This window comes from Prosopis cineraria, unplaced genomic scaffold, assembly GCF_029017545.1.
Source record: "Prosopis cineraria cultivar Desert tree isolate PC_DT_omini unplaced genomic scaffold, ASM2901754v1 PC13, whole genome shotgun sequence".
In the NCBI taxonomy this organism is placed as follows: domain Eukaryota; kingdom Viridiplantae; phylum Streptophyta; class Magnoliopsida; order Fabales; family Fabaceae; genus Prosopis; species Prosopis cineraria.
The window spans coordinates 4325411-4352843 of NW_026555344.1; the positions used below are offsets into that span (position 1 = coordinate 4325411).

General features: G+C 34.3%; 4 protein-coding genes across 5 annotated transcripts; 1 reads left to right on the top strand and 3 right to left on the bottom strand.

Annotated features, from left to right (window-relative positions):
- The first annotated feature begins 708 nt into the window (after nucleotides 1–708).
- On the top strand, nucleotides 709–3699 carry LOC129291869 (exocyst complex component EXO70A1). 2 transcript variants are annotated; one of them, XM_054929422.1, is made up of 2 exons: nucleotides 709–2994; nucleotides 3374–3699. In XM_054929422.1, exon 1 carries the CDS (start codon nucleotides 905–907, stop codon nucleotides 2765–2767), a length of 1863 nt encoding a protein of 620 aa, XP_054785397.1. In that variant the 5' UTR covers nucleotides 709–904; the 3' UTR covers nucleotides 2768–2994; nucleotides 3374–3699. The 2 variants fall into 2 exon arrangements, with proteins under 2 accessions (XP_054785397.1, XP_054785398.1); XM_054929423.1 differs by lacking the exon at nucleotides 3374–3699 and adding an exon at nucleotides 3107–3182.
- A 1372-nt stretch (nucleotides 3700–5071) lies between these two features.
- Nucleotides 5072–9165, bottom strand: LOC129289955 (uncharacterized). The gene is made up of 5 exons (XM_054926693.1): nucleotides 8730–9165; nucleotides 7158–8076; nucleotides 6316–6411; nucleotides 5796–5932; nucleotides 5072–5489 (listed from the first exon to the last, which is right to left on the bottom strand). The coding sequence occupies exons 1-5, from the start codon at nucleotides 8936–8938 to the stop codon at nucleotides 5315–5317; spliced, it is 1536 nt and encodes a 511-aa protein (XP_054782668.1). The 5' UTR covers nucleotides 8939–9165; the 3' UTR covers nucleotides 5072–5314.
- Nucleotides 9166–10875: 1710 nt separating this feature from the next.
- Nucleotides 10876–15558, bottom strand: LOC129291463 (sm-like protein LSM1B). Its single transcript, XM_054928820.1, has 5 exons — nucleotides 14920–15558; nucleotides 13732–13800; nucleotides 13537–13652; nucleotides 13389–13451; nucleotides 10876–11302 (listed from the first exon to the last, which is right to left on the bottom strand). The coding sequence occupies exons 1-5, from the start codon at nucleotides 14978–14980 to the stop codon at nucleotides 11225–11227; spliced, it is 387 nt and encodes a 128-aa protein (XP_054784795.1). The 5' UTR covers nucleotides 14981–15558; the 3' UTR covers nucleotides 10876–11224.
- Nucleotides 15559–16005: 447 nt separating this feature from the next.
- LOC129289807 (protein NEGATIVE GRAVITROPIC RESPONSE OF ROOTS) lies at nucleotides 16006–20547 on the bottom strand. The gene is made up of 6 exons (XM_054926569.1): nucleotides 20261–20547; nucleotides 20056–20131; nucleotides 17591–18153; nucleotides 16712–16883; nucleotides 16534–16600; nucleotides 16006–16312 (listed from the first exon to the last, which is right to left on the bottom strand). Exons 1-5 carry the CDS (start codon nucleotides 20264–20266, stop codon nucleotides 16581–16583), a joined length of 837 nt encoding a protein of 278 aa, XP_054782544.1. The 5' UTR covers nucleotides 20267–20547; the 3' UTR covers nucleotides 16006–16312; nucleotides 16534–16580.
- Nucleotides 20548–27433: the final 6886 nt, after the last annotated feature.

The following is a 27433-nucleotide window of genomic DNA, read 5'->3' on the forward strand; positions in this document are numbered from 1 at the left end:
TGGCCATGACGATAAGTAGTAGTAAATAGGAGCTGATGAAGTAATTTAAAAGCAAATTCGAATTTGCAAACCAAAAAATAAAATAAAATTAAAAGAAAATTTAATTTTCAATCCAAGAAAAGCACATTTAGTTTCAACTTGAAAGAATATCGCCTTCCATGAATCCAAAGAGAAAAAGAAAAAGAATATCGCCGTTCTTTCCTCCCAGTCTCTCTAGTCTTTGTGTCACAGTTTATGAGCATACAAATTTTCTTTCCCTTTCCTTTAAAGTTCCACATACGCAAACGCCAGCCAAGCGCAGTCTCTCTCAATTCCATATTCAGACAAAAACTATCCATAGGGGAAATTACATAAAAGGACCATACAATGATATTAATTGCAGCTAAAGGTTACAAGTTTTTAGACTGTGGTCTCTCGTGATATTTTGTGAATTTCTTTCACATGACTTCAACTTTTTTCCCCTCAAGAAAACCTGGTAGATTTTCAGCTCTCCATAGTTGAAATTGATTGCTGAATTTGAGGGTGGTACTCATGATTTCTGTTGTGTAACTTGTAAATAATTTTAAAATGATTTTGAGACTTTTTACTCCAAAATAGACTAGGAATAAAATGACTAAAAGATATGGTTCTTAATTATAATTAATTTTAATACAGAGTCTGTATCTGTGAATTTCATCTCCACGGCCCTTCACTCTTTCTTTTCCCTACACATAAGCCCACCAAAATAGTATCTTCTACCTTTCCCTTTTTCGTTCTGTTTTCTTCTCCAATTCCTCCAAATCCTCATACCCGGCTTCCAAATCATCATCATCATCATCCGCCATCTTTCGCTTGTTTCTCGTTTTCTTTAAACTTCGCATCTTTGTATAGCATCTGTGTCATTGCTTTATTCGATCGAGCTGTGATGGAGCCGCCGCCGGAGGGTGCTGGGATAGCGTTGGAAACGGCGGAGAAGATTGTACTCCGGTGGGACTCTACGGCGTCCGAAGAAGCCCGTGAGAAAATGATCTTTGAAGGCGACCGTCAAGAGGTTGATCTCTATTTACAGGCTGTCGATGAAATCCAACGCTCCATGTCTTCCGCTTCCATCTCCGATACTGACCAAGATAAAGTCAACTCTGCTATTCAGATCGCCATGGCTCGCCTCGAAGACGAATTTCGTAACATTTTGATTTCTCACACCAACCCTATCGAGGCCGATTCGTTGACCGATCCAAGCTCTTCGGTTCACTCTTGTTCTCTGGCAACTGAAGGAGCTGAGCTAGACGACGATACTAATATTGAAGAAGAAGAGCATGCTTCGCTTATTAAAGCCGAAGAGCTTCTTCGCTATAACAGTGATGCTTCCAGCGCCGCTAATAGTAGCTATCGATCTACCAGTAGTATTCGCGAGATCGATCTGATACCTTCTGATGCCATTTACGACCTTCGAAGCATCGCTGAGAGGATGATCTCATCTGGATATCTGCGTGAGTGCATACAGGTTTATGGTAGTGTGAGGAAATCAGCCGTTGATGCGAACTTTCGGCGACTCGGGATTGAGAAGCTAAGCATCGGTGATATTCAGAGGTTGGAGTGGGAACAGCTTGAGTCTAAGATCCGACGGTGGATAAGGGCAGCTAAAGTTTGTATCAGGACATTGTTTGCCAGCGAGAAGAAGCTCTGCGAGCAAATCTTTGATGGCTTAGGGACTGCAATTGACGATGCCTGCTTCATGGAGACAGTTAAAGGTCCGGCAATTCAGCTTTTCAATTTTGCCGAAGCTATCAGTATAAGCAGGAGATCCCCTGAGAAATTGTTCAAGATTTTAGACCTTCATGATTGCTTGATGGATTTGATTCCTGATATTGATATTGTGTTTGATTCCAAGTCTTCGGAGTCTATTCGCATTCAAGCTGCGGAGATATTATCTCGGTTGGCTGAGGCTGTAAGAGGTATACTATCCGAGTTTGAGAATGCTGTTCTTCGTGAACCATCCAAGGTCCCGGTTCCTGGTGGGACAATTCATCCATTAACAAGGTATGTCATGAACTATATAAGTTTGATCTCTGATTACAAGCAGACATTGAGTTCGCTTATAGTGTCTAAACCGTCAACCGGGTCGAGGTACTCGGGTGATCCCTCAATCCCAGATATGGATTTTGCTGAACTAGAGGGTAAAGCCCCATTGGCTGTTCACTTGATTTGGATAATTGTCATATTGCAATTCAACTTGGACGGCAAGTCCAAGCACTATAAGGATGCATCTTTGTCGCACTTGTTTATGATGAACAATGTTCACTACATTGTTCAGAAGATAAAAGGGTCTCCTGAATTGAGGGAGATGATAGGAGACCATTATTTGAAGAAGCTAACTGGGAAGTTTCGGCAGGAAGCTACTAGCTACCAGAGGGCTACTTGGGTAAGAGTATTGTATTGCTTGAGAGACGAGGGATTACATGTGAGTGGTGGGTTTTCTTCTGGGGTCTCCAAAAGTGCTTTGAGAGAAAGGTTCAAGTCCTTCAATGCTATGTTTGAGGAGGTTCATAGAACCCAAGCAACCTGGTTGATTCCGGATTCTCAACTCCGGGAAGAGCTTCGGATATCAATATCGGAGAAGCTAATACCAGCATACAGGTCATTCCTTGGGCGATTCAGGAGCCACATTGAGAGCGGAAGGCATCCAGAAAACTACATTAAATATTCAGTTGAGGACCTGGAGAATGCTGTTTTGGATTTTTTTGAAGGGTACCCTCCTTCCCAGCACTCGAGGAGGAGATCTCAGTGATGGATTGAAATGAATTTTGCAACTTAGAAACTAGGACACATTCTTTTAATTTTTTCCCTGGAGCGTTCAGGGAACTGAGTGTTGGCCATAATGAGCATTCTCAAGCTCTCAGGTATTCCAAGATTCACCATCCATCATTCTCTGGAATAGAAGAGACTAATACTCTGTCCACGATTGGTATGGCTTCATTAAAAAGCCAAGTTGCTCAGCCTGAATGCCTCTGCCATGTAAGCATGTTATTGATTTATTACCACATTCTAGATGTTGTTTTATTTGTTCGTAATGTGATTTTGTTGGATGTGTGTTATTGTTCTCTGAAATATAATGTTATAAAAACAGCTTCTTTTGCAGCTTCAGATGGCTTTTGTACAATGTGACAGTTTTGGCAGTAATAAGATGCTTTTTGAAAATGAAACCTGAGATAAACTCAAGTCATTCGGAATTACGTGTTTGTTTGGTACTCACGAAATCATGAGTCTTGAATGGAAAATAGAGGAGAGCTTGTACACTCAAAAATGGAATTGCCTATATGTTTTGACTTTTTTGGAAGTCACACTTGGTAGATATCTACTTTCCTGTAGTTTCTTATCTGTCTGTCTTCTGTAGGAGTTGTTTGATGGTCTTTCTATCCGAACACTTCCACGAGTTCAGCGCTGCAGCAATGAGCAAACCGTGAAGGAATGATTTTTTGTTCTTTGCCTAGCACATGCGCTTGGATTCTTAATTAAATTGTTGTTAAAAGGATTTGATCATAAGTAATCACGAGGACGAAAATCTCTTTAATGTTACTCTATATCCTTATCTGCAACTGAAACTTATGAGAGAACAGTATAGAAGAATGATGAAAGAAATAAAAAAAGAATAATTTAGAAAGAGGGTAGCTTAGAACTTATTTCAAGGGTCGCAACTACGTGCATTCTAGTCTTTTTGTGTCATGTTCTTTCAAATCACCTAGTGAAGCCCCATAGCTGCACTCTAGTCACCGTGTTGTTTGCTTTAGAATCGCTTGAGAAATTGGTAATGATTATGACTGTCAGGCAATATCATCCTTCTCAAGCTCATCCGTATAAGCATATTTTTTATTGCTTTTCTTTCCTTCCGTCCGTCCGTCCGTCCTTCCTTTCTTCCTTTTCTTTTCTGTTTCCTTTTTTGCATGACAAGGCCACGACAGGAAACGTAAAAGAAGGTAGAATTAGGACATGTCAGAAGTCCGCTCATCCCTACATCTAATGGGAGAGTTTTTCAAATTATAATCCATGCAATGAAGCCTAATGGGTGATGAACTAGTCAATCAGCGTATGTATTAGCTTATTCTTCTCAAACTAAAATGCTTTTGAAAGTTAATTGCTTGACTTCTATTGTTTCTTTGTTCATATTGTGAATGCAAGTTCTCATATTTACATTCGAAAATCAATTATGTACATTTGATTTATCCTTAGACTCTATTACAAGGCAATATTGAGAAAATTAAGCTCGCTGCTTAAAAGGGGACCAATATAAACGTCAAAAGGAAAATGAAAAGAATTGATCAGCTATTGATGTAGATTATGAAAAGTACATTAACAATGATTTGCCAATTTCTTTAGAATGAGAGTATCAGGCGATTCCTTAACATAAAGTAATGATAACTAGATTTCTGCAACGTTGAACGTTAATCCAGAAACATCAACTTGAGTAAAACTTTGAGATATGATGTGACTTCGGCTTTGGCGGGGGAAAATTATATCTTAACGGGAAAACACTATACTAATGTCTGTTTTTTTTTTTTTTTTGGGTAAATTACAATTCATCGATCATGGCCCCTTTTATATAAATGGCTTTTATACGTTTTAACCCAAAATCTCATGGTGTTCATGAATAACTTCTTCAGAGTCAAATCTATTCGCACTTAACATCCAAATATGATAGGGTAATTCTTAAAATGTTATCTCATGCGAAGCAATTTTTATCAATATCTTGACAATATGCCATCTTTATATACAATTTTTTTTTTTTCAATTACTCACAGGTGACATCATATTTGTAACATGATCAAGCATTAATATATAATATAATATTTACATGTAATTTAAAATGTTATGTCATACCAAACATACATTTAAAGGTATCATTGCTTGACAAATTTTAATTTCCAATTGTGCCCCCAAAAGGAAAACAGTTTTTCTTTTGCTTAAAAACGAAGTTCCTAAAACCAGATCAGATAGGCATTCTTTTAGGGGCGAAAAAGAAACCAAGGATTCAGATCATTGTCAATACTTTACAACGACAAAGCTAAGCTTGAACATGAAAAAAATGCACAAGGCGAAAACAGAAGTGCACCTTTGATCGTTTGATAATATAAATAATAATTGGATCACAAATTCATCATGGACAAGAAAAACTCTCATTTCAATCTCCTTGTGAACTTTAGGCTGAAACTGCAACTATCGGGAAAGTAACATGGAAGACTAATGGAGATAAAAGAATTAAAAACAAAAATAGGTATACAGAACTAACTTTACTGATTGGTACAAAGGAGGTAGTCCATGATCATATGCATATTCTAGTTTATTCTGTCTTCTCTTCTATGTCACCATTTGAAACTTCATTGCTGTCTTGTACTGGTCTAGCGTCTACCACACTTCGAACATCCTTTGAAGATGATATTGGAGATGGTTTTATGAGTGTCAAGCTAGTCTCATCCTTGTCAAACTCATCGCTAGCATCATCGGTGTATGCATATCTGTGAGAACACAGGCAACCGTGAGAGATTAAACCAGCTGCTTAAATAACATGCATAAATCTCAGCTTGAAGTCAAAACACAGTCCAACTCTATTTAACAAACAAAATAAGATACTGATGAAAAATGGAAAGAATAGAGAAATTCCTTGGTAGATGAAACCAGTCACTGATGAATAAATAAGCATGAAAAATGTCGGTTTAATTGACAAATATATTAACATACTTAAAATTCTTATGCTAACGATACTCGGTTTGTGGTTTGCCTGAGGGTTTCTAAAAGTACCAGTGATAGTAGCAGGATAATACCTCAAAGAAGTTTGAGATGGTGCCCAGAGACAGCAGATCACACACAAGAGAGAGAAAGACAGAACTTGCCAAAAAGCGGGAATGATCCATGCATTCTGCCACTGCTCGTTGTATACATCATTGGATTTGAAATAAAGCTGAAAATATGAAGTTAAAAAAATAGTGAGGTATGGAGAAATAAATTACGTATTTTAATAGGGAAAACATAAACATTATATCTATTCTGTTTAATCTTTCCAACTCTAAGTCCGAGTATAAAGACTTCATATCTGTTTTACGGCATTTGAATCCACTAGTATATAACTAATAACAAACAATAACTTAACCATATCCCAATATCCCATATTAGGTTAAAGTCAATAGACCAACCAATTACAGTTCGAAGATTCATCTCATGCTTCAAAGTCATCTTGCATTGTAACATAATTAGCTTTCAAAAGCTTGCCAATCCAAATTGAGACTGAATGCACTTGATAATTTGCATAATAGATTCGTTTTAGTGGTCTGTGGATGGGATTACCTCATAGCATATCCAGCCCACAGATACAATCACAGCTACTGCCAAGGCGTTAGTGAACTTCCTGTACATGTCTAGTTTCACCATCATCCTTCTAGCCTGTCACATTGCATATGCAGGTTGAGTCATTATTTATATTGCCATAATAAAATTCACAAGATGAATTGATCTTGCTTGATGAAGTATAACATCAAGAGTCCAAGATCAAAGACACAAAGAGGAAGCGGAATTGATACTCCAATCCCAGAAATAATAGCCATATATAATCAGCTGCCCTCCCCTAGTTTCATTATCTGAATATTAAAACATATTAGCACCAAAATTTGGTTACAAGAGGCTAAATTTTCTGCAGATTCGTCCAATCAGTTTTTCTTAACAAGCTTATAAAAAGCAAACATACAACGTACTGGGAAATATCAAACATAAAGTTTGCATTTTCATGTTTACCCTATTGATTGCCATAAGAGGTGTTACTGCCCCATGATCCTTCATCACAAGCAGTACAAACCTAATATAGCTTAGTTATTCTATATGTCCTCATTATAAATCACTGATGTAACTGCAAGATTTAATAGGAATGGATTCCATGTGAATACTGTTACGGATACAAAAAGGGCCATGCTCAACATATTCAAATTATTATATTTAGAAGTTATCATAACAACTCTCCAATAAATGCATAGCAACTTTAGAAGAAGAACAAATAAAAGCATGAACTTGCAGCAAGGTAAACTTCAGTACAAGATATTAGGAATATTCAGGTGGGGGGCATATAAGGAATATATAACTCATATAATTTTCTTCAAACGAACATTAAGGGAAGATATATCCTACAATGTGAATACCTGAAGCTTATTTAAAGTTGCAGAGAGCGAGGTGAAAATCCATAGAATGAAGAATGCATCCAATAATGCAACAGGAAGAACCAAAAACAGTCTTGCTTTTCCAGAAAGATCACTGATTGCTCCAACATTTTCAATTAATTCAAGGACTTCAGATGCAATAAAGAAGGTGGATCCAAGCGTAACCACCTTTGATGTAACCCCACCAAGGGTAGGTCTCACAACTCCATATCCCATTGAAACCATCAAAATGATGAGGCGTGCCACTGTACGCTTAACAGTACCAAAGGTTACTGCCCATACTGTTGTCCCAGTTGGCCTGACTCCGGTCTCATTGAATTCAGCATAGTCAAAGTACCATAATGCCATCTCAAACATGCCCAGGGTTATAACTAGAGTGATGCAGTTCTGCAGTGGAAATACTTCCTTCCAAAATCTAGCATATTGATAGAACCAATAGATCCCAAGTAAAACAAAAGCAAGGGACATGAACCCATAGAAATTCTTCAGTGGTGCCATTCTGCCAGGAAGATAACCACCAGGGTTCTTCCATATAGTTTTCCCTTCTACAACCACTTCTTTAAGCCTCAGATCACAATGAATGAAATACAGGTTATACATCCCAGTTTTTGTTATTTGTATAGACCTCAATGGCAGTGATGCTTCTTCCTCATCTGTGTTAAATGAGATGCCAAAAACTTGAGGCCACGCAGGGTTTACTGTTGAAGGGCGGTAAATGACCTGTCCTTCAGCGCATACACCCAGTTTAGCAAGATCGCCTGTGCAACACACAGCCCTTTGACCACCATAGGCTGAACCGCCAATTGTCTCCCTATCTTCAACTTCAAAGACAACAGCTTGAATTGGCCATGAGCTGAAGTTACTTGATTCCTTGGATCGGCGGAATGTGACCCTTTCAAATCTAGTTTTCAAATGACAACATCAAACTGTGTTACAAGAGAAAATATATACTGATTTTGTGCGACGTCAGAAGAGTAATACCAAAATTTTAAATAATCATCAGAAGAGTAAAAGACCAAGGCCATGTGAACGAAAAACTTAGAACTTAATCACATTTGGAATTGACAAGATAAACGTGCAGTCGAAGTATTCTAATCATTTTTTTCCTTTCCATCACACTTATGAATCTTTCTAAAGTCATTTCGGACATCCTAGTAGAATCAAATCCAATAAGAAATAGTTTACGCCTTATACATTGAAATGCATCTAGAATCCAATATTCACTCATTGCTAGACGTCACCCTTATGCTAGTTGACCATAATTCCTCCTGCTTCATAAAATCCTCTCATAAGCTAGAGATACAAAGGTCAAACTGCCCGGAGATCTCAATTACTCTTTTCAAAAGCAATTATGAATTCGGCATCATTGTCCAACAAAATTCAGTCCTTTTAACCACTCAAAAGTCACGGGACAACCATAAAAAACCGAAACGAAAAGCACTTGCAACAGCAGGCAAGCCCCCACCCCGTCCCATCAAAGTTAACAACTAGCACGCACCAAAACCCCTCAAAACCCAGAGATCAGTGTTATTGCTGAGGTCAAATGAAAATCACCGTATGTAAGAGTTGCCATTCGCAGCTACAGGAGTCTCATTCTGAGAAGCGACGGAAGAGTAAATCCCTTCACTCCCACCGTGCACCACAAAGGCGTTACCCTTGCCAACAAATTTCTCGCCTCTGTAATCGTGAACTGAGGCTTCAATGCACAGAGAAAACACCAAGAGCTGCAAAAATATAGATAGCGCGTGAAGGAACCGCGACATTGGAAGAAGATCAGAAGCCAGAGCAAGAGAGAGAAGCTGGATCTACGGTGGGGGGCAGAAGTGCTTTGTGTCTGAACTCTGAACTGTAATGAAAGAGAAAAAGAACAGAAAATTGAGAGTGAAAAAAAAAATACAAAAAAAAAAAAAGCATGTAAAACTTGCTGGACTTCAAATTTCTGGATCGAGCTATAGAAGCCGCAGTGTGAGCCCGGGTATCAGAAGCAGGGGTGTTAAGTTGCTAACTATGGTTTAGAGCTCGTTTATGAGGGCGGGGCGATTATTGTGTGCGGGTTGGTGTACGGTTTACTGTGGACTTGTGAGTTAAATTAGAGTGAAGCAAGTGAAAGGTGGAAGACAACTGGGAACCCATGTAACTGAAAATTACTTTTGGTATTTTAAAATTGGTTAATTCTATTTAAAAATTTAATAAATTTTTAATTTTATTTTTATTAAATATATTTTTTAATAATTTATTTTTTTTATAAGGGTGAAAAAATAGGATAAAAAATTTAATGACATGAGTTGTAAATATAATATAAAAATCTCCTTTCTTTCTTTTGGTAATATAGCATGGGAATACTTTCAGTTTTAAAAAAAAATAGTATGGGAATACTGCCAAACATTATATTTAAAGGTTCTCCGAGATCTCTCGTTTTTTTTAGCTTTATTTATTTATTATTATTATTATTATTATTATTTTAATTTTTGGTGAGTAAATGACAAGTCAAGGTTGTCGGTGCAGATGTCATTATTTTTGAATTTTGGTGGCAATAGCCAATAACATCTGACTCTGAGTGAAGCTCTTTTCTTTACTATTTATCCATGCAATTGTTGATTTTTTTAAAAGATAATTGATTGTCCTACCAAAAAAAAAAGATAATTGATTATTTTTTTAGAAAAAAAATTATTTCAATATTCTAAATTTTCAAGGTGATGGTGACTAGTTTATACAAATTTTGATAGTCCATCAGTTTAATAGTGAATTCCCTGTCCAGTAAAAAAATATTAAATTCCCTCTGAAGTATCATTGATGACAAATCTTTTTAAAAAATTAATTACCTATAGTTGCTGGCCATTCGCAAATGCTCTAGTCTAATATATAAATATTAAAATTTGACATGTAAATAAAGCCAAGAATAATCAACAAATTTAATTTTTATGATAAATTTTTGATGATTTAATTTGGAGGTCCCTTGACACAAAAAAAAAAAGCCAAAAATATATACCACTCTTGACAGTTAGCCCATTTAAACTTTTTTTTTTAATAATGGTTAAAGTTTGAAAAAATGACATTTTTTTTAAAAGAAACTAAACTTTGAAGCTCATCCCTAATGAGTCTGGAAAAATCAGGCTCAAGCTCGAGCAGCTATTTTTGTTTTACTCATAAAAGATAAAAAAAATTTAATTTTTAAAATATATATTTACATTTTAAAATTAAATTTTTATTATTTTATTTTAAATTTTTAAACATTATAATTTGTATTTTAAAAAAGAATATGAAATATTGTGATGAAAATTTTATTTTTAAAAATAAAAAATAAAAACAAATTCACACAACGTCCCAGCCCCTTGAATAAAAATTGAGTTTCAAAAAATGATCAATTCTAAAATAATCGAGTTTAGCTGGTTAAAAAACAAAAAAAGTAATCAAGTTATGGGTTGAGCGAGCCAAGCCAGAACTCAGCTTGCGTGACTGTGAATGAGATTTATAAAATAATTAAATTTTTGTTTGAAATTTGATTGTATTTTTTAATTTTATTAAGCATTTAAGATATGCATGAAACTGCACGTGGGTTTCGGACATGGTTCTTGCAACCAAATGATTAAATGAAACCACGAATCTCATGGGTCTAAATAAGAAGTGAGGTGTTTATCAATGACCTCTGGGCACACAGCATACAGAGACAATAATAGTGATAACTAATCCAAGCCTACAGTACACAGAAAAGGGCATATAAATTTATTGTAAAATGAATCCAACTGATCACTGTTAAAAGTCTTGTGCTATTTCCCACCATACCATATCGTTTATCATCAATTGAAATCACTAAAATTAACAATTTCTCCAGGTAAACTTCTAAGGAAAAAAAAAAAAAAAGGGGAATGCTCGTATTCATTCAGAACAGTATTACACGTAAGAAGATTCAACAATGTTCAGCCTCCTAATTCCCAGAATGATGACCCACAGCTTCTAACACAGCCCCAACCACCCCAAAAAGAAGAAAATGAGAAAAGTAGCCGCTGAAATATTTGCGGGCAAGAGATATTGAGGTGGTAGGGTGTTCGCTAGTCCAAGTCAAGAAACTCCATTCTTTTCCTCATGGTCCCTTTCAAATCACTAGCCTCCCTTTCCGCCTTCTGAGCCTGCATCATCAATATTCAATTAACTACCAGAGTAAATCCGAACAACCCCCTATAAAAATTCATTTGATGCTTAAAAAATCAGTAAATATGGAACCGTAAAAGGTTTGCTTCAAATGCTCAGAGAAAGAATGACGCACTTATACATAGGTAAATATTGAGCACTGCTCAAAGGCCAATCAAAATATGGAACCGTAAAAGGTTTGATTCAAATGCTCAGAGAAAGAAAGACGCACTTATGCATACGTAAATATTGAGCACTGCTCAAAGGCCAAGCAAAATATCAATATCTACAATATAGTTGAAAAATAATTTAGAAGTGTCGAGGCTAGTCAAAATGATAAATAATCAAACTCATACTTTTCACTGCAAATTTTATTAAATTTATCTCCAGCCATAAAACAAACAAAATTTAAAACCATAATCTCTAATGAAAATTCCAAGTGTGAATCAACTACTCCTACTTAAACCATTTTAAGTAACATCCAAAGCTTTTGGCCTTCTTATAAAATGTCAAATCCGAAAGTTTTCATGCTTTAAAGCAAGTTTTGATAACCATGACATGTATCAAGCTGTCAACTAGTCATCAAAGAAATATAGACACTTGCAGCAGCCGAACAGCGGCAGCCAAGATCAGATTCAAAATAAAACTTGTTGAAGGAAGGGCTTTTGCCTCAATTCTAAATAATGTTATAGGCCACGACCTTCTTTAAAATGAAGACAAGGAGTTCGAGGACCACCAATTAAGACTAGGCAAAAAGAGTTCAGACATATTCTTATTTTCCAATGTAGCTGAAATTTGAGTTGCAAAACGCATCTCTTTGGGACAAAGTCGCAGGGGAAACCTTCATCTTTGGCAACAAAATGATTAAGAAGTTGATGGGAATGTGACGGGGAACACAGGGCCAAGGGAAGTGAGAAGGACAGAGGGGAAAGGAAGGAATTCTTCTGTCTCAGGGCTTCCCACCTTTCATTCTGTTTCTTTTTCAGGATTTTCTTTTCTATTTTTATATTTACTGTGCTTGGCATATGTCTAAGCTGAAAAATATGGAACTTAATAATTCTGACCCATAGGCCATTCCAACTCATGTCAACAGTGTAGAAGCAGATTTCATGTATGATGCATATCCAACATGCCAAGACGCCTACAAAGAGGCATGCACATGCCCCATGGATTGCAAGTTAGTTTCCTCATGTCCCACCGTTAGCATTCCATCAGAGTTCCCTATTGAGTTACAAGAATTACATGGCTTCCTATGGAAGACCTTATATCTTGCGTATGCTTTGCCCATACTTAAGTTAGCAAAATTCTAGCATCTTATATGCCCCGTTGCTTTATATTCCCCTCTTCTTCTCTTGATGTACCAAAATTACCAGAAATTTTAACACTCTTCTACACCTTCCTCAATAAGCTATAAGATGACCTTAGAAGGTCATTCATATTACACCATGGTATCATATACATGTCTCAGGGACGCAGACCTCCCACTTCGTATTTCTTAAGTGCATCCAACTTCAAGTTAGAACCAGTCAAACAACTACAAAATTGACAAGCTTAACTTGAAAAATGTCACATCTTTATTCATCTAATTAGATAAGACTATTTTTACCTCCATACAGAACTATGTAATGTGCAATAATAGTCACGCATAGATTCAGACTAGTTATTAAGTCATCATAACCAATTACTGATGGTATGTCACTAGACTCTGATATGTAACTTGCTTTAAGGTGGCATAATAAATCTCAGCTTCTCCACCTTTCTTCATATTCAGCCTTTTACTGTTTTGCCATCTTGTCACTGCCAATGGTGCTAACCAAAACAATGATGAATAGAGGAAATGACTTCACAGAATAATTTTTATTTAAAATTGTTTATGTGTTGATAGTGAAATGAAAACATCACCAGCTTAGCAAGCTTTGTATGGGGATTTTAGCTTTTAAGTTAGGGTTGTTTGTCAACAGTATATGCATGACAGGGGATAAATAAGTTACAACGTAATATTATCTTCACTCAATGGGAGAAATGCATACCAGAAGTAGACATCCAGCTTCAGTAAACTAAAAGCATCAATCTAGAAATATTTACCCCTCTAATTTCAGGCACTGAAACACGTGTCATGTGCTGTGGAAGCTCCTCCTTCTCCATGTCCTAAAAGTTGAAGGCAATTGTAAAACTGAGGTCTAAAAGCCCAAAAAGGTTACTTTATGTAAATGGAAGAAATCAGAAACCATACCAGCTCACCAATCAAAACAACATTCTCCCCACGGATAACATAGAGACCTAGAGGGATATCACAATAAAGATCACCAACTATAACCCTCTCACAAGCACCCTCTAGAACAGCATTAGCTGCATATCATTAATACAAGATATGAGATACTCAGCATGAAGCGGGTCAAACCATGAACAAATGTATGAAAGTTGGTACCAAATTGATCAAACGAGCGAAGTGTTCCCAACAGTTTACGGCCATCTCGCAGCAACACAAGAAGTTTCTCTAAAACATAAATAGCATGGAACATCAAGAATTGGCACAATAATTACAAAAAAAGCTTACGCGAACAGTATAATCAAGAGGAAATTTACAACTCCATCTGGCTTCCATTTCCTTCAAATCAATATCTAGGTGTTTCTTTATAGAGGTGGTTTGTACAGCACAAGCAATGTAAAGATTTTCAGTGAACAAAATATATATATATATATATATATTTAATGAAAGGCTAAACAAATTATTTTAAAATAGCAGAATTTGCAACTTTTCCTTGATACAAATGTAAGATAAATAGGCATCACATCATCAAGCATTCACTTTAGCTGGAGTTATTTTAACTGTCCGGCCTTGGGAGTTGAAACAACTATACTGGAAAATGATAAGAGGCTCATGCATACCCTTCAATTGCAGGAGCAGCAAAAACTATGGTAGAATTAAGAAAGAATGCTACTGGATCGAATTAATGCAAAACAAAAAAAAAAAAAGGAATACAGAATCAGGCTCTTAACAAAATTAATGTTGTAATCTCAAACGCTGTTATATAAATGGTATCTAGTACAACGACATCATACCAATAACCAATCAAGTTTAAATATTTCCATGTTTCCTGCTTCTTGTAAATTATATTTTTATATAAACTAGACTCTAGAGGCCCTCAATTTTAACATCTAGTATTTTTTTGGCCATACATTCAACAGATGAGGATTATTGCAATTTCTGATTCTCTACACGTTCAAGCTGTTATTCACATCCAAGTTCCCAAGCTACAGATGGTAGGCGTCAAATATATCATCTCCCATGCACCATAAGAATGTAAGAAACTAACATGCACAATGTATGTACAATAAATGAAAAGAGGCTCCTTTCCCCATAAAATGGTTAACCCTACACTAAAATTAAGACTCAAGTATACTTGGCACATCATAGGATGACCAAGGATTTATCGATAAAATAATTGCAACATAAACTTCAACAGAAATATCAAACAAGCAGAAGCCAGTCCTTCCTCAACGTAACAGTACGCTTAAATTCACTGTTCTGGAAGTAATAAGTTCAATTGATACATATAATCTTCCTCGAATCTCTATATCAATATGGAATAGTATATAAAGGGAGAATTCTCACTGTCAAGATAACTAGCAAGTGAAGTAGAAAGGTAGATATCCTCCGGGCCTGCCCAAGACATTATGGAGCTGAAACGTTTTCGGTATCTCAAAAACCACCGAAAAATTCTCTAGAAACCACACAAATGGCATTGGCAGCACAGATTGAACTCTGGCGCCTCACCAAACACTTCAAGAATCCGTGATAACAACAAAAACCGGATAACCCTAAACCAACCTACAAAGAGAAGAAGATTTCCTCCGCTCAAAAAACCCTAACTTTCCGCAGGCGATCAAAAGGTAAAAGACCTTGAGTCTTAGATTCAAATCAGAGTGAAGCCAACAAACATGAGTTCACTCTTCCGGATGGATGGAAGTAGGTGGTCGGAAAAACTCCTGATCCAATGTGGGAGGAGTGAATTGTGGCAGAAAGGAATAGAGTTTGAAGATAAGAGCTAGCGGGAAAAGATTGAGAAAGCAAGGGAAACCCAATATATGGGTCTGAATTTGCTAACTCTAGGGTTAGGGGTATGGGTTGGTGATAGCTGGACGGAGATGAGTCAAGCTGCTAGTTCCTTCCTCCATTATCCCCGTTTGCCTGTTCAACTGATGACCGTAATTATTTGCGGTGCTCCACCAGTTTCATTTCACTGTACAAGGTACGGTTCCGTTTGGCTTGTTAAAGCATTTTAAGTTTTTACGCTATGTTTCCTTGGGAGGGGCACTGGGAGAGAAGTTGTGGGATTTCAAAATAAAAAAAATCAATTAAAATTAGTACATGAGTTAATTTTTGTTATCCTTATATAGGAATATTTATTTTTGAAAGTGTAATTCCAGAGGGAATCAGATGTCCGTCCATCCAGAAAATAATTGCATGAGGTATAATTAAATAATAAGTGATTTGGCCATTTGAAATGAGACATGAGAATTGTTTTCCCTCAACCAAAGTATTTCTCTCTCTGACATCTTTTAATTATCCTATCAAATTAATATATGCCCGTACACTTGCATCGAATTAAAATTGGCCATACTGTTCACAAGTGAAAAATGAGAGACTAAAGAACAACGTGTTAATCTATAATAATACTGAGCATTGTTCATCTGCTAATCATATAAAGAGAGAAGCTAACATCTCAGCACAGAAAAAAGTGGAGTCAAGAGTACACAGTACAGGTACAGAACAGATCAATCCTTTCTACAATTTTCTGTAACATGAGTTGCTCTGCATTAGCAGATACAACCATGAAAAAAAGGGGACAAAACAGAGACACATTCTCTGCACCATCCATATCATGATGGTGCAGCATCATAGCTGAACTCTGTTTCTAAAAATCCGAGCTCCACTTCATCATCTAATCACCATGCTTATATATTTGACTCCTTGCTCGAGTCTGAGGCACTGTAATATTGTACATCTGCACACGAGGGTATTATGATGTACAGTTAGATACTTGTATGCTTCAAGTATGAGAATAAATGTTTATAATATAGTTGTTTGCAGCAGAGTCGTCTTGAATCAGATAAACTTGGTTATGAATTTGTTATATTAGCCTTCCAATAGAATTTGGATGAAGGCATTCTTGAGGTATGTGCACTTTTGTTGCTCAGTGATATTTAATGAAATTGAAGAGCTTACCTAAACAAGTGAACAAGAAAACAGAGATGGCGCCAAGGGGAGCAGATCTATATCTCTAGAACAATATCTGCAATAAGAAAAAGGATCTCATTAGTCCGTGGATTTTTCAGAGCTGTCATTTTCAATTTCCTGCCCCATAATACATTATATGAAAACTAGAAAACTAGCTTGAACTTACACTCAGAATCGGTTCTGACCCATTTACAACCATCGTTAATTTTCTTTTCTGTATGTTCTTCTTCATTTCTCTTCCTTAGTGTCCTTTTGTCCTCAAGGCGCTTCTTTGTTGGTGAGGCCCGAGATGGAGAACATTGAGAGTATAAATTCTTGTGAAGTATTGTCCTCAAAAGCTATATTTATAATCACAGTGAACAGAAATTTAGTATAGATAAATGCAGCATGATGTATAAAAAAGCACAGACTAAAATGGAAAAGCAAACAATCAATGCAAGTATGTTCCGTTCCAATCTACTTAGCTCCCACTTCACTAGCGAAGGTTCAAGAGTCAAGACAAACTCTGTATCAACATATGTGCTTCAATTGGGTCAATTTAGTATTTCGTCTATTTCTAAGAAAATACATAGTCCATTGCCATGAGGGACAAGTAACCAACAAAAATTTACAATGAAAAAATGTAATAGTAGATGACATTATCTGAAACGTCCATTCTGGTGAGCTTTCATTACCTCAGTGTAGCCAAATGTCGCATTTTAGAAAAATTAAAAAAAAAAAAACAAAGAAGCTGTATCTCTCGAGAAAACAAGTGGTTTAACTGTTAGATCTATTTTCAAGTTCTTATTTGAAGTATTTGATTAATAAAATGCTCAACTTTCTGAGCGGCCGACCCCATCATAAAATCACCTAATGTTATGTATGTACTTGAGGAGTTCTCAATTCTCATCAGTTGATTCAATTCGGTCTTGCGCTGTGAGTTTGTGATCATTACCACGTGTTAATCATTTACTAAGCATTATATATATATATTTGGCCAACATCAGGCATTATATAAAACTGCAAAGAGTAGAGAGACGTTTATGCAAACATGTGGCGTGTGTACCTTTTCCATTCTTGACTCTTGTAGGATGTCTCTGAGACTGGGTTGTGGAGCAAACCCTCTCGCACAAACGAACATCTTCTTTATCAGAAACGAAATCGATTTCTTCCCAATGGCTTTCTTGCTATTATCTGCACAAATGTTTTTGCATTTACCCAGTATGACACTAAGCGTCTTCTCAATATCTTCTTCTTCCTTATTATTACTGTTAGTAAGATTATCATCGGGATCAGTGCAAAGCGCGTTGCTGATTCTCCGATCAACCTCCAAGCTGGATGGGCAGTTGAGGAATCTATCCAGAGGAAGCTCAGCGATTTCCTTTTCGACATTTTTGTTGGGTTTTCGTCGCAAGAGCTTGGTTAACTCCTTCTGTAGTTTCCCGATTTCTTCGGGAGTGAAATCTGCTAATTCCTCAGACGATGAAGGATCGTCCTCCGGAGGATTCTGGGTCCGATCGTTATGATTTAGGGTTTCTTTTATTTCATTGTTGTTTCCAAAAGTCCCAATGGCTAAGAGGCCATGAGGCCAGTCGCTGAATTCTTCTCGAGGCTCTTGTTTTGCATGATCTGTGTTCCAACCAGGCACATGAGAGCAATAAATTAGACGTAGCAAATGGTTTTAAGCAACCCAGATAAATTTAGTGTTTAGTAATGGACAATTACACGAAATTTCCTCCAAAAATATTTTTCAAGTTTTTTTTTATAAAAATTCATATTTTCAATATCTGAATTCATAAATTCTAGTAAAATATATAAACACATTTAAAAAGTGATTTTTTTCACAAAAACCAATGAAATGTAATTTCATTTTAGGGTGAAGAAACTTTAAAATTAAAATTTATGACTTTTTATTTTTAAATAATCTAGGTATAGCCGCATAGGATTTAATTGTTACCTTCTATAATTTAACATAAAGGCTTTTTTTAAGAAGAATTGGCTAACATATCTTGGTATAATTATTTCTTTGTTACCTTGAAAACTTGACATTGAGATGGATCGAATTCCCTCCCAGTATATTTTTTTCTGGGTCAAAGTTCCCTCTTAATATTATCCGACAATTTTAAATAGATTAAATCTTTTGACCCTACTAACTACTGAGGTGGATGTATGCTGCAAAAAAAAAAATCTTTATAAAAACTATTCCCTTGTGAAATTAAAATTATTAAATTACCTTTATTATGTATATATTGAAAATAAAAAAATAATTTACTTTCATATTAAAAAATAAAATCAGTCTTTTAAATTTTGTGAGAAAAAAAAGAGGAAAAAACTATATTTATAGAGTTAGAAACTACTCCCTCTGTTTAAAAAAATATCAAACATTTTTTAAAAATTTAAATATTTAAAAATGTAAGACATTTTTAGTTTTTCAATATGTAATCATTGTCATTTTTTAAAAAGTATCCTTATTGATAATGACTTTATATTTATTGTAAGTTATTTAATAAAAGTAAATATAAAAAGATAGGGTTAGTTAGAAAGTAGATAATTACTTTATTGAAAAATAAGATTCAATTAAAAATATTTTATATTTTTAAACGGAAGGAGTAAATAATAGTCAGATATAATTCATTCAGATTAATGCAACATTTAATAATTTTTTTTGATAATTGTGCGCCATATATATATATCGGAGGAGGCAAGATCAAAATCAGTGCAGTAACAAATGTGTCTTCTATTCTAGACAGCATCGACAACAGTGTTCCGCGTCTGTAGAGATCCAATCTAAGTCCTTGTGTCTGCTACAGGCAGAAAACTAAAACCAAACAAAAATAAAAGCGATAGCTTTTTTTTTAAAAAAAAAAATTACTGTCTGAATATTCTATATTATCCGATATTATGGGAGAGGTTTAGTACGGTAATCCAAGAAAGAAAACTCTTGGGATGTGAATATGTTAACTTGGAATGTTTTATAGATTAGCCCATAGGAGTAAACCACATCATATTTTAAGATTATACATAGTAATATTTATGCATCTTGTGTCCTGACGGACTGTGTGTTTTTTTTTTCTTTTAGTTATACAAAGGTTCGAACTTCAAAATGGACGAAAATAAATATCAGAGTGAACTGTTCATTTGAAATATCAACAATTAATGCAAACAAACACAAAACAAGATCCTATGTGGCGGATCTCCATTTTATTATTGGATCTGCTGCACGTATGTTGGGCTTGTATGATCAGAATGAGGATGATCTTTTGTCATGCACGAGTTAAAAAGCGAAGCATCGTGAAAATGAAACGAGAATGCGTGACAAAAGTAGAATAGAGTACACCCACACCCACACCCACACCCACACAGACATGAACAGATCCTTAATTCATAATTAACTAATTAAGCACATAACTTAGGTTTAGATCATCAGTTAATACATCTTAGTGTATAGATAGATAGATAGATAGATACAGCTCGATCAAGATCCTTAAAAAACAGGAAAATGTGAATCAATGAAGAGCAGTGAAGACTTACAAGTAGACGACGCATATGAGTTTGGTTTTCTGTTCTCTTGTTTTCCTGCAAATCTAGTTTGCATCCAGCTGAAAAACTGCAAGTGTGAACAATCGTGATGAGTCCACGCAATTTCGAGAGCAGAAAGACAGCATTAATTAACTAATGCCTGGGTCTGACAAAACTACAGACACAAACACACACACACACGAACACTGGGATTTACCTTCATTATGAGGGATAGAAGCTAATCAAAAGAAATAGAACGTATGAGAATGTATAGTGATGGATGGTGAGAGAGGAAGTAAAAAGTTGCAGAATCACTGAATCCCAGTGAAGAGAATGGCCGTTGAAGAGATCTTAAAAGCCAGAGGAGGATGGACTTTGGGATTGGAAAACCGAGATGGGGATGAATATTTTGATGAATTTCATGGCCAAATTGAAGCGTGTTGCTCTAATTTAGCTTGATTTCTCTTTGGGTTCAAGTCCCCAATGGCTGCTTTAAATTTTTTTTTTTTTTTTTGGAAAATCTCCTTTCCCAATCTGTGTCTCTGTATCTGACCAATCTTCCTTCCTCTCTTTATATATATGCATGTCTCCCATTTTAATAATCTCGAATCTATTATTCTATTCAATACTCATTAAAGAGCACGAAAGACATTCCTCCTCTACCGTGTTCCAATTTCAACCGTTGGATCACAAAATGCTGATCTTGAGATAAAGATCTGAGTCCTCAAAGAGGAGAGAAACCCAATCTCCATACCATATATATACATATATATATATATATATATATATTCTCATTTGTTGAGCTATTTTAATTTCATCAATAAGGACTATACGTCCCATCATTCATACAACTATCTTTTTTTAAGTTTATGTATACGACATATGTTTACTTGCTTGTACATACATATATACACGCACATACATCTCCATTAATATTAATACCATATAAAAAAGTAGCAGATGTTTATATGTATGCACATTTTCTAGATCTTGTACTGTGAAATCGATTTCACGTACAGTTGTGAGATAGTCTATGGGTCACTGTTCCAAGTTCCATACGAAAAAGAATGATAGAATAATACTGAAACTTCGTCCCACGAAGCCAGAAAATTCGCACAAAGTCTAACTTGTGTCGGTATTGTTGCACATCAGAGAATGTACTGGCACACATACTGTACATATATAATTAATATGGTTATATCTGTTAATCTGCACCTGTCACCGAATGGTTGGAATTTTTGTACCAACCCTAATATTTTGTTCCTCCCAATATATCTATGTGCTAGTAACGGCATGTGTCTTGGAACTTGCAAGTCTATTTCAGCAGTACTATACAGAACGATCATCTCTCTTTCATTTGTTGAAGAAACGAAACTCTGTAGCGCAGAAAGAGAGAGATCAGAGACTTGAAAGAAACGTAAAAATCTGAACCATGCAGACAAACGGATCGGAGATGAGAGGCATGGGCAGCACAGCTAGCAACGAAGACAAATATCAAAATCTGAAAAAGCAAGATTGCCATATCAGAGATCTGCGTAATAATGTGTGTGTACGCGTATGTATGTATATGTATATATATGCATGTGTGCGACATTCTGAACAAGAAGAAACCATAGTCGCATGGGAATGTCGCCTTTTCACAAGACCAATTCCTGGGTTTATTTCACCTGCTCCGCCAACTTGCCATGCTCGAGAGAAAATCCTATATAATTGTATTACTTTAATTATCTGATCATATATGATCTTTTTCTATATCTCTTTTGAGGTTAGATGTAAGTACATATATATATACATATATAATAGATTAAATTGAAGAAGAGGTATATAAGTGAAAAGAAAAGGCTCCTCATAAATCCAATCCAATATCTATAATTAAGGCATATTGAAGAAGTGGGTACGTATCAAGTTGACTCAATTAAGAAGATGGACATAACTAATTAAGCTATAAGATGGTGGCATGGGATCCAATGAACCATTAGTATCAGTTGCTGTAAAGTAATATAAAAGTAGTACATATTTATGAGTGCTACTGCTGCATGATTTTGAAACCCTAACAAATCAGACTGTACTGCTGTATAATCATTTGAAATATTGTAAGAGACGGAAAATATAAACATGTCTATTGCCATGTATGCTTGAATATTTTGTCATTTGAGATTTGATGATTTAATAGATGTTAATTAATGTTATCTATCAAGAGATCAGAGCCCGTTGCCTTGTAATTAACATCGCAGAGTATTGATTTGCCCCGGTACGGTGTAGTTACCCTTTTTGTTTTAGCACTGAATTAATAATTTTTTATAGTCATGTGTGTGTGTGTGTGTGTGTCACACAAAAAATATTATTATATAGTGTTAGTTGTCAATTGCATATTTGTGCATGATCAATTAATTATTACCCAAGTAACATCGATACTTAATGTAAAATATAACCTGCAGAAATAATATGTCATGAATTTTTACTTAAATAAGTCCTAATTTATAAATAGTGTGATTTATATCAAATTTCTTGCAATAATGATAGAGAAAAACATGTCTAGTCAATGTTAATACAAACGTAAAATCCATAATAAAACTATGAACATGTTGATTTCTAAATATAATATGACAAAATAACTTTCTTTTTTGTTCCTTTTTTAATTATAAGAAAATACATTAAAGGCGGGAAGCGCATTATAAAGTGATGGGAGTTAGATTATCGTAGTTAGCCACGTGTTGCGACACGGTGATTCTCATCATCTCCTGTCGGATCAACACGTGTACCAAAGGGGTCGGGTTGACTTCTTTAGTTTATCTTTCTAAAATCTAAATCCATTCAACCAGCAATATTATAGTTAAGCGCTATTTAACCAACCAAATTGCATAATAAACTCATTTTTTGCCTGATTTGTCGCATTAACTTGAACGTTAATCTCTAGAAACAACACTCAGCAGTATGATCCAATTTTCCTTTTTAGCTCCATAGAATTTTATTTGGCTTCTAAGATATATAGATTTTATTATATACATACACACATTTTTCCTAATAACAAAACTTATCATTACACATAAATAATTAGACCCGCTGAAGCTCTCGTCAAGATAAATTCAAAATATTAGAACCTATTAACGGCTAGTTTAAATTATAAAAACTATAATGAGGTGTAAGTAAAAATCAAGGATATATTTGATTTGAGGGAGAAGATGGAGAAGAGAGACGATAATCCCTTGCCTGGTTTGATTGAAGGGGAGGAAAGCTAATAATAAATTGACAATTTCACCTTTATTAAAGTTTTTTTATTAAAAAATAGTTATACTATCAATAATTTTTTTAAGAATCAATATATTAATATTGTAATTTATCAATGTAAATTCAATGAAAATATACTGAAATTTAATTTAAAAAATATTGAGCTAATATATAATATTATAATTCATCTGATGAAAGTCTTGCGCGTTGGGTATTATTTCCTCTTTTGTGTTTCCAGTTTTATTCTTTAGGACTTTGGAGTAAGATAGTTTCATGCATTTTCTTTAGGTTTAAACGATAAATTAGCTCCTAAATTATAGATCAGGAATGTCTAGAATTCTAAATTAGTTTCCAGTGTAAGGTTTCCTTTTAACATTTCAAATAGTGCAATATAGCTGTTGCCATTAACAAATATTAATTTTAATCATTAATTAAAAAAATATAGAAAAAGGCCTTGAAAATATAGAAAATAATGAAAAAGTTTCTCAGTCTTTTTTTCCTTTAAGTTTTTATGTCTAATTTTTGGGTCCTTTTATGTGATTTTTTGTCCATTTCATGTAATTTGTGAGCTTTTTTTATGCCATTTCCTAATCGATTAGTTATAAAAGTTAATTTTTGTCAATACTAGATACAACATTGAACTTTTTTTAAAAGCTAATAGAAAACATTGCACAAAAATTAGTTTAAGGTCTCAATATTTTTGTACCTATAGTTTAAATGTCAATTTATCATTTAACCCTTTCCTTCGCTTTTTATTTTAGAAAAAAATTATTTTTTTCTTTTGATTCCAATAAAAAAATATTGAAATTTTATATATGAAAAAAATTATTTATTCATTTTTATTGGATAATAAAACTTATCTTATTGTAAGAGAGAAACGACTTACTCCTTCAGTTTTTAAATATAAGAGAAAATAACTAATTTACAATTTAAAAAAGTTAGTTAAGTGTAATAATTATACTAAAATTAAAAAAACTTGACTAAATTATCTTTGTAATTAACGAAACAAACTTGTTTAGTGAAAATAAATATTGACTTTATGATAGAAAATTTGATACAAATATAATAAATGCTTCTTAAAATTTGTAAATTTGTTTATAAATAAAAACAAAGAGACTCAAGATAATTTCACTTATATTCAAAAAAGGAGGAAGTAACTTTTAATATTATAAATAGTTTTGAATTTTCAAAGTAACATGAAAGTAATTGCGTCAAGTATAATTTTTAAATCATAAAAATTTTCCCCTTCAAAAAACCCCAATTTTGAGGGAAGTGATATGGCTCCTTGAATTTTCAAATCAAACAAAAATGTTCATTCCCTCTCCTTGTTTTTTGTCAACCAACCAATCAAAGGGAAGCAATTTCCCTCCCCTCTCCTTTATTTTTTATCAGCAAATAACAAAACAAGGGGAAGGAAGCAATTTCTCTCTCCTCTCCTTCGTTTGCATTGCTTCTCAACATTTCAAGCTTCTAAAGACAATAATTGAGTTTTGCTTCAATTGTGTTGGCCATCTTATCAACATAATTTACCTCACCCATACCTGTATCAAAGTTATATCATATATAGTTGCGGCTACTTCTGGTTATGTCCCTTGTCTCTCCCCATGCTTATGCCAATATTCATAATTTTGATTGATTTTATTAACTATTAAATGATCTTCTAATTTTCTTGCAATGACCTACCTTATAAGTCCACATATTAGACAAGGGCACACAATACTTTTAGTGCCTCCCTTATATTCGACAACAACCTTAATAAAGTAGGACACTCTCTCCAAATATTTTCTTGATCATCAATCTACATACATTCATTTCTTATTTATAATCATCCCAATCTATCACAAATTGTTCAAAGAGATGTTATGAGTAGTCGCTCAATCATTGCAAGTGTAAGATAATAAATAAATTAACTACTAATTCAATGCATTACTCATGAGCCACATACTTTCACATATATATTTTCCCTTACTATCAATTGTGCTAAACTAATTGTAAGTACTCTTAAAAAAAAATTTAGCTGCATAATGGATTAAAGTTTTGACTTTCTCTAGTACTTAGCCCCCTCTTCATGCTTAATTTCTTCCTTGTACAATCTAATCAAGCCTAATTCAACCCCAAATAGAACAAGGTTTAAATCAATTGATAGCTAAGTAATAAAACTGTAAAATTTTATTACTTTCAAACAAAAAACCAACAATAAAACGACTTAAAAAATTAGATTTTCATAGACATTTTGTCTTCATTTCAATCAGAACAATAACAACAACATCAACAATAACATGCATCAAGATTCAATTTCATCTACATGAATCAATTTTCAAACAACCAACACATAAACCAACCACAATAATCCATCAATTTAATCTAGCAATTAATTACTTCTAACCACACCAAGCCTAAAGCAATTTCTAACAATCAATCTAATCCAACGGAAAACAAATAAACTGAAAATTACCTAAAATAATATCCTCTTTAGTGCTTCAACTAAAGGCAAGGCAATCTCTAATCTTCCTTCTTTATTTCAATATAGTGGTTGCAAAACAGAAGAATTTTTCAAACTAAAATCTGGCAATATAATGGCTTAAAAATGAGGCCTTCCTCAATATTTTGCCTTGATTTCAATAGCAACAAGAACAACAACATCATCAACAATAAAAACATTCAAGCCTAAGCAACACTTCAAGCTAAGACATGAAAGCACAAAGCATCAATGGTATCCAAAGAGAAGTCTTCAACCGACTAACAAAGTCAAATTTTTCCTCTAATAAGAATCTCATGTCCTAAGCTCAATATCACCTCAATCTTATCGGTTTTATCATCAAACAGACTCCATTATGACAAATCAGTCCTTAATCACATCAACTAATATTTCTGAAGTGTCCTCTATAAAGCATTTTGTAGTAGTGTTTCCTCCCCTTCCTTTCAAAACAATCCAACCAAACACACTTTAAAGGTTGACATCATGTAATAAAAATTAAAAGTTCAAGACAAAAATGATTTATGTGTGTGCGCGCGTGCTATTCACAGAATTTTATCCTTAATATTTCTGAAGTTTATTTCCATTTCTTCTTTGGGGGTATAATAATTCCCACGTTTATCTCTCCTTTAATTTGTTTGGTGGATGAAATATGCTTTAGATAATATATTTCAAGTCCTAGCAAAGTAATATTTGTTTAGCTGCACTCTCTCAGTTCTTTTGTATAATTTCCTTCTAATTAACTTATCAAAATCAAGGTGAGTTAGTTAGAATAATAAAATTGTATTGAATTTATAATTTTATCCTTGCATTTAAAAAGAGTGATTTGATGTGTGAGAAGAATTTTATTGAAAATTGAAATATTGCACTTCTTTTTAAAAATTTTCTAAAGGGTACTTTTGAAATTATATATCAAATATTACAAAAACTAAAAAAATTTATATAAATGACCAAGAAAACTTGCTAGAATGTGTGGACAAGCTTTTAGAGATACATTGCTGTTTAAAATACCAAAGTACTGTTGTATTTTGTCATCAGTTTATGAATAATGCAACTTACTCTCTCTCTCTCTCTCTATATATATAAATCAAGTTGGTTACTAAAAAAAAAACAAATAGCCAAGTAAAATAAGATAACTAAAAAAAAAATCACATTTTCCCCTAAACATGAGCTGGTGATTTCAAGATCACCGAGTTTAATCCTGTTTAAGCGTGACCACGATGGATTAAATTTATAATTAAAAAAAGAATTAATGTATGTGAAGAGGGACATAAAGCACAGTTTCCATGATTGTGAGGATGGAAATACAAACCAAGTTTAGTTAATCTAAACCATCTAATTGGTGAACCCGTAAACTTTGTACGCACCAGTCCCAGGACGCTCCTGTAAAATTGTCCCATTAATTATCAATTACAAAGCTCACTCTAATTTTTTGTGTGTTCCCTAAGCCAATATCAGAATTATCAATATACTAGCTCCTTCAAAGTTTTTAGTGTTACCAAGGAGTACAATAATTGATTAATTATTTTCTAAAACTTTACTCTTAACCTTTCCCTATAAAAAAAGGAAATACACACCCATATGCACACACATATACGTTAATGTCAAGTTTAAACTTAAAATATCCTTCGAGCTAGGGGGTACTGCTACCAGTGAGACAACTTGTTTAAAGTATCAGGAAGGAGA

Bases quoted from the DNA above. Each gene is read 5' to 3' on its own strand.
- LOC129291869 (XM_054929422.1), top strand. From the start codon at position 905: ATGGAGCCGCCGCCGGAGGGTGCTGGGATAGCGTTGGAAACGGCGGAG.
- LOC129289955 (XM_054926693.1), bottom strand. From the start codon at position 8,938: ATGTCGCGGTTCCTTCACGCGCTATCTATATTTTTGCAGCTCTTGGTG. The intron at 6,412-7,157 runs GTATTCACATTG...GCAATGTGACAG, and splicing joins CAACTTTAAATAAGCTTCAG to GCTAGAAGGATGATGGTGAA. The intron at 5,933-6,315 runs GTAATCCCATCC...TCATATTTTCAG, and splicing joins TGGGCTGGATATGCTATGAG to CTTTATTTCAAATCCAATGA.
- LOC129291463 (XM_054928820.1), bottom strand. From the start codon at position 14,980: ATGTCTTGGGCAGGCCCGGAGGATATCTACCTTTCTACTTCACTTGCT. The intron at 13,801-14,919 runs GTGAGAATTCTC...TTTATGTTTTAG, and splicing joins ACTTGCTAGTTATCTTGACA to AGAAACTTCTTGTGTTGCTG. The intron at 13,653-13,731 runs GTACCAACTTTC...AATGATATGCAG, and splicing joins TCGCTCGTTTGATCAATTTG to CTAATGCTGTTCTAGAGGGT.
- LOC129289807 (XM_054926569.1), bottom strand. The intron at 16,884-17,590 runs GTACACACGCCA...TTATAAATATAG, and splicing joins AAGAGTCAAGAATGGAAAAG to CTTTTGAGGACAATACTTCA. The intron at 16,601-16,711 runs GTAAGTTCAAGC...TTCTTATTGCAG, and splicing joins GGTCAGAACCGATTCTGAGT to ATATTGTTCTAGAGATATAG.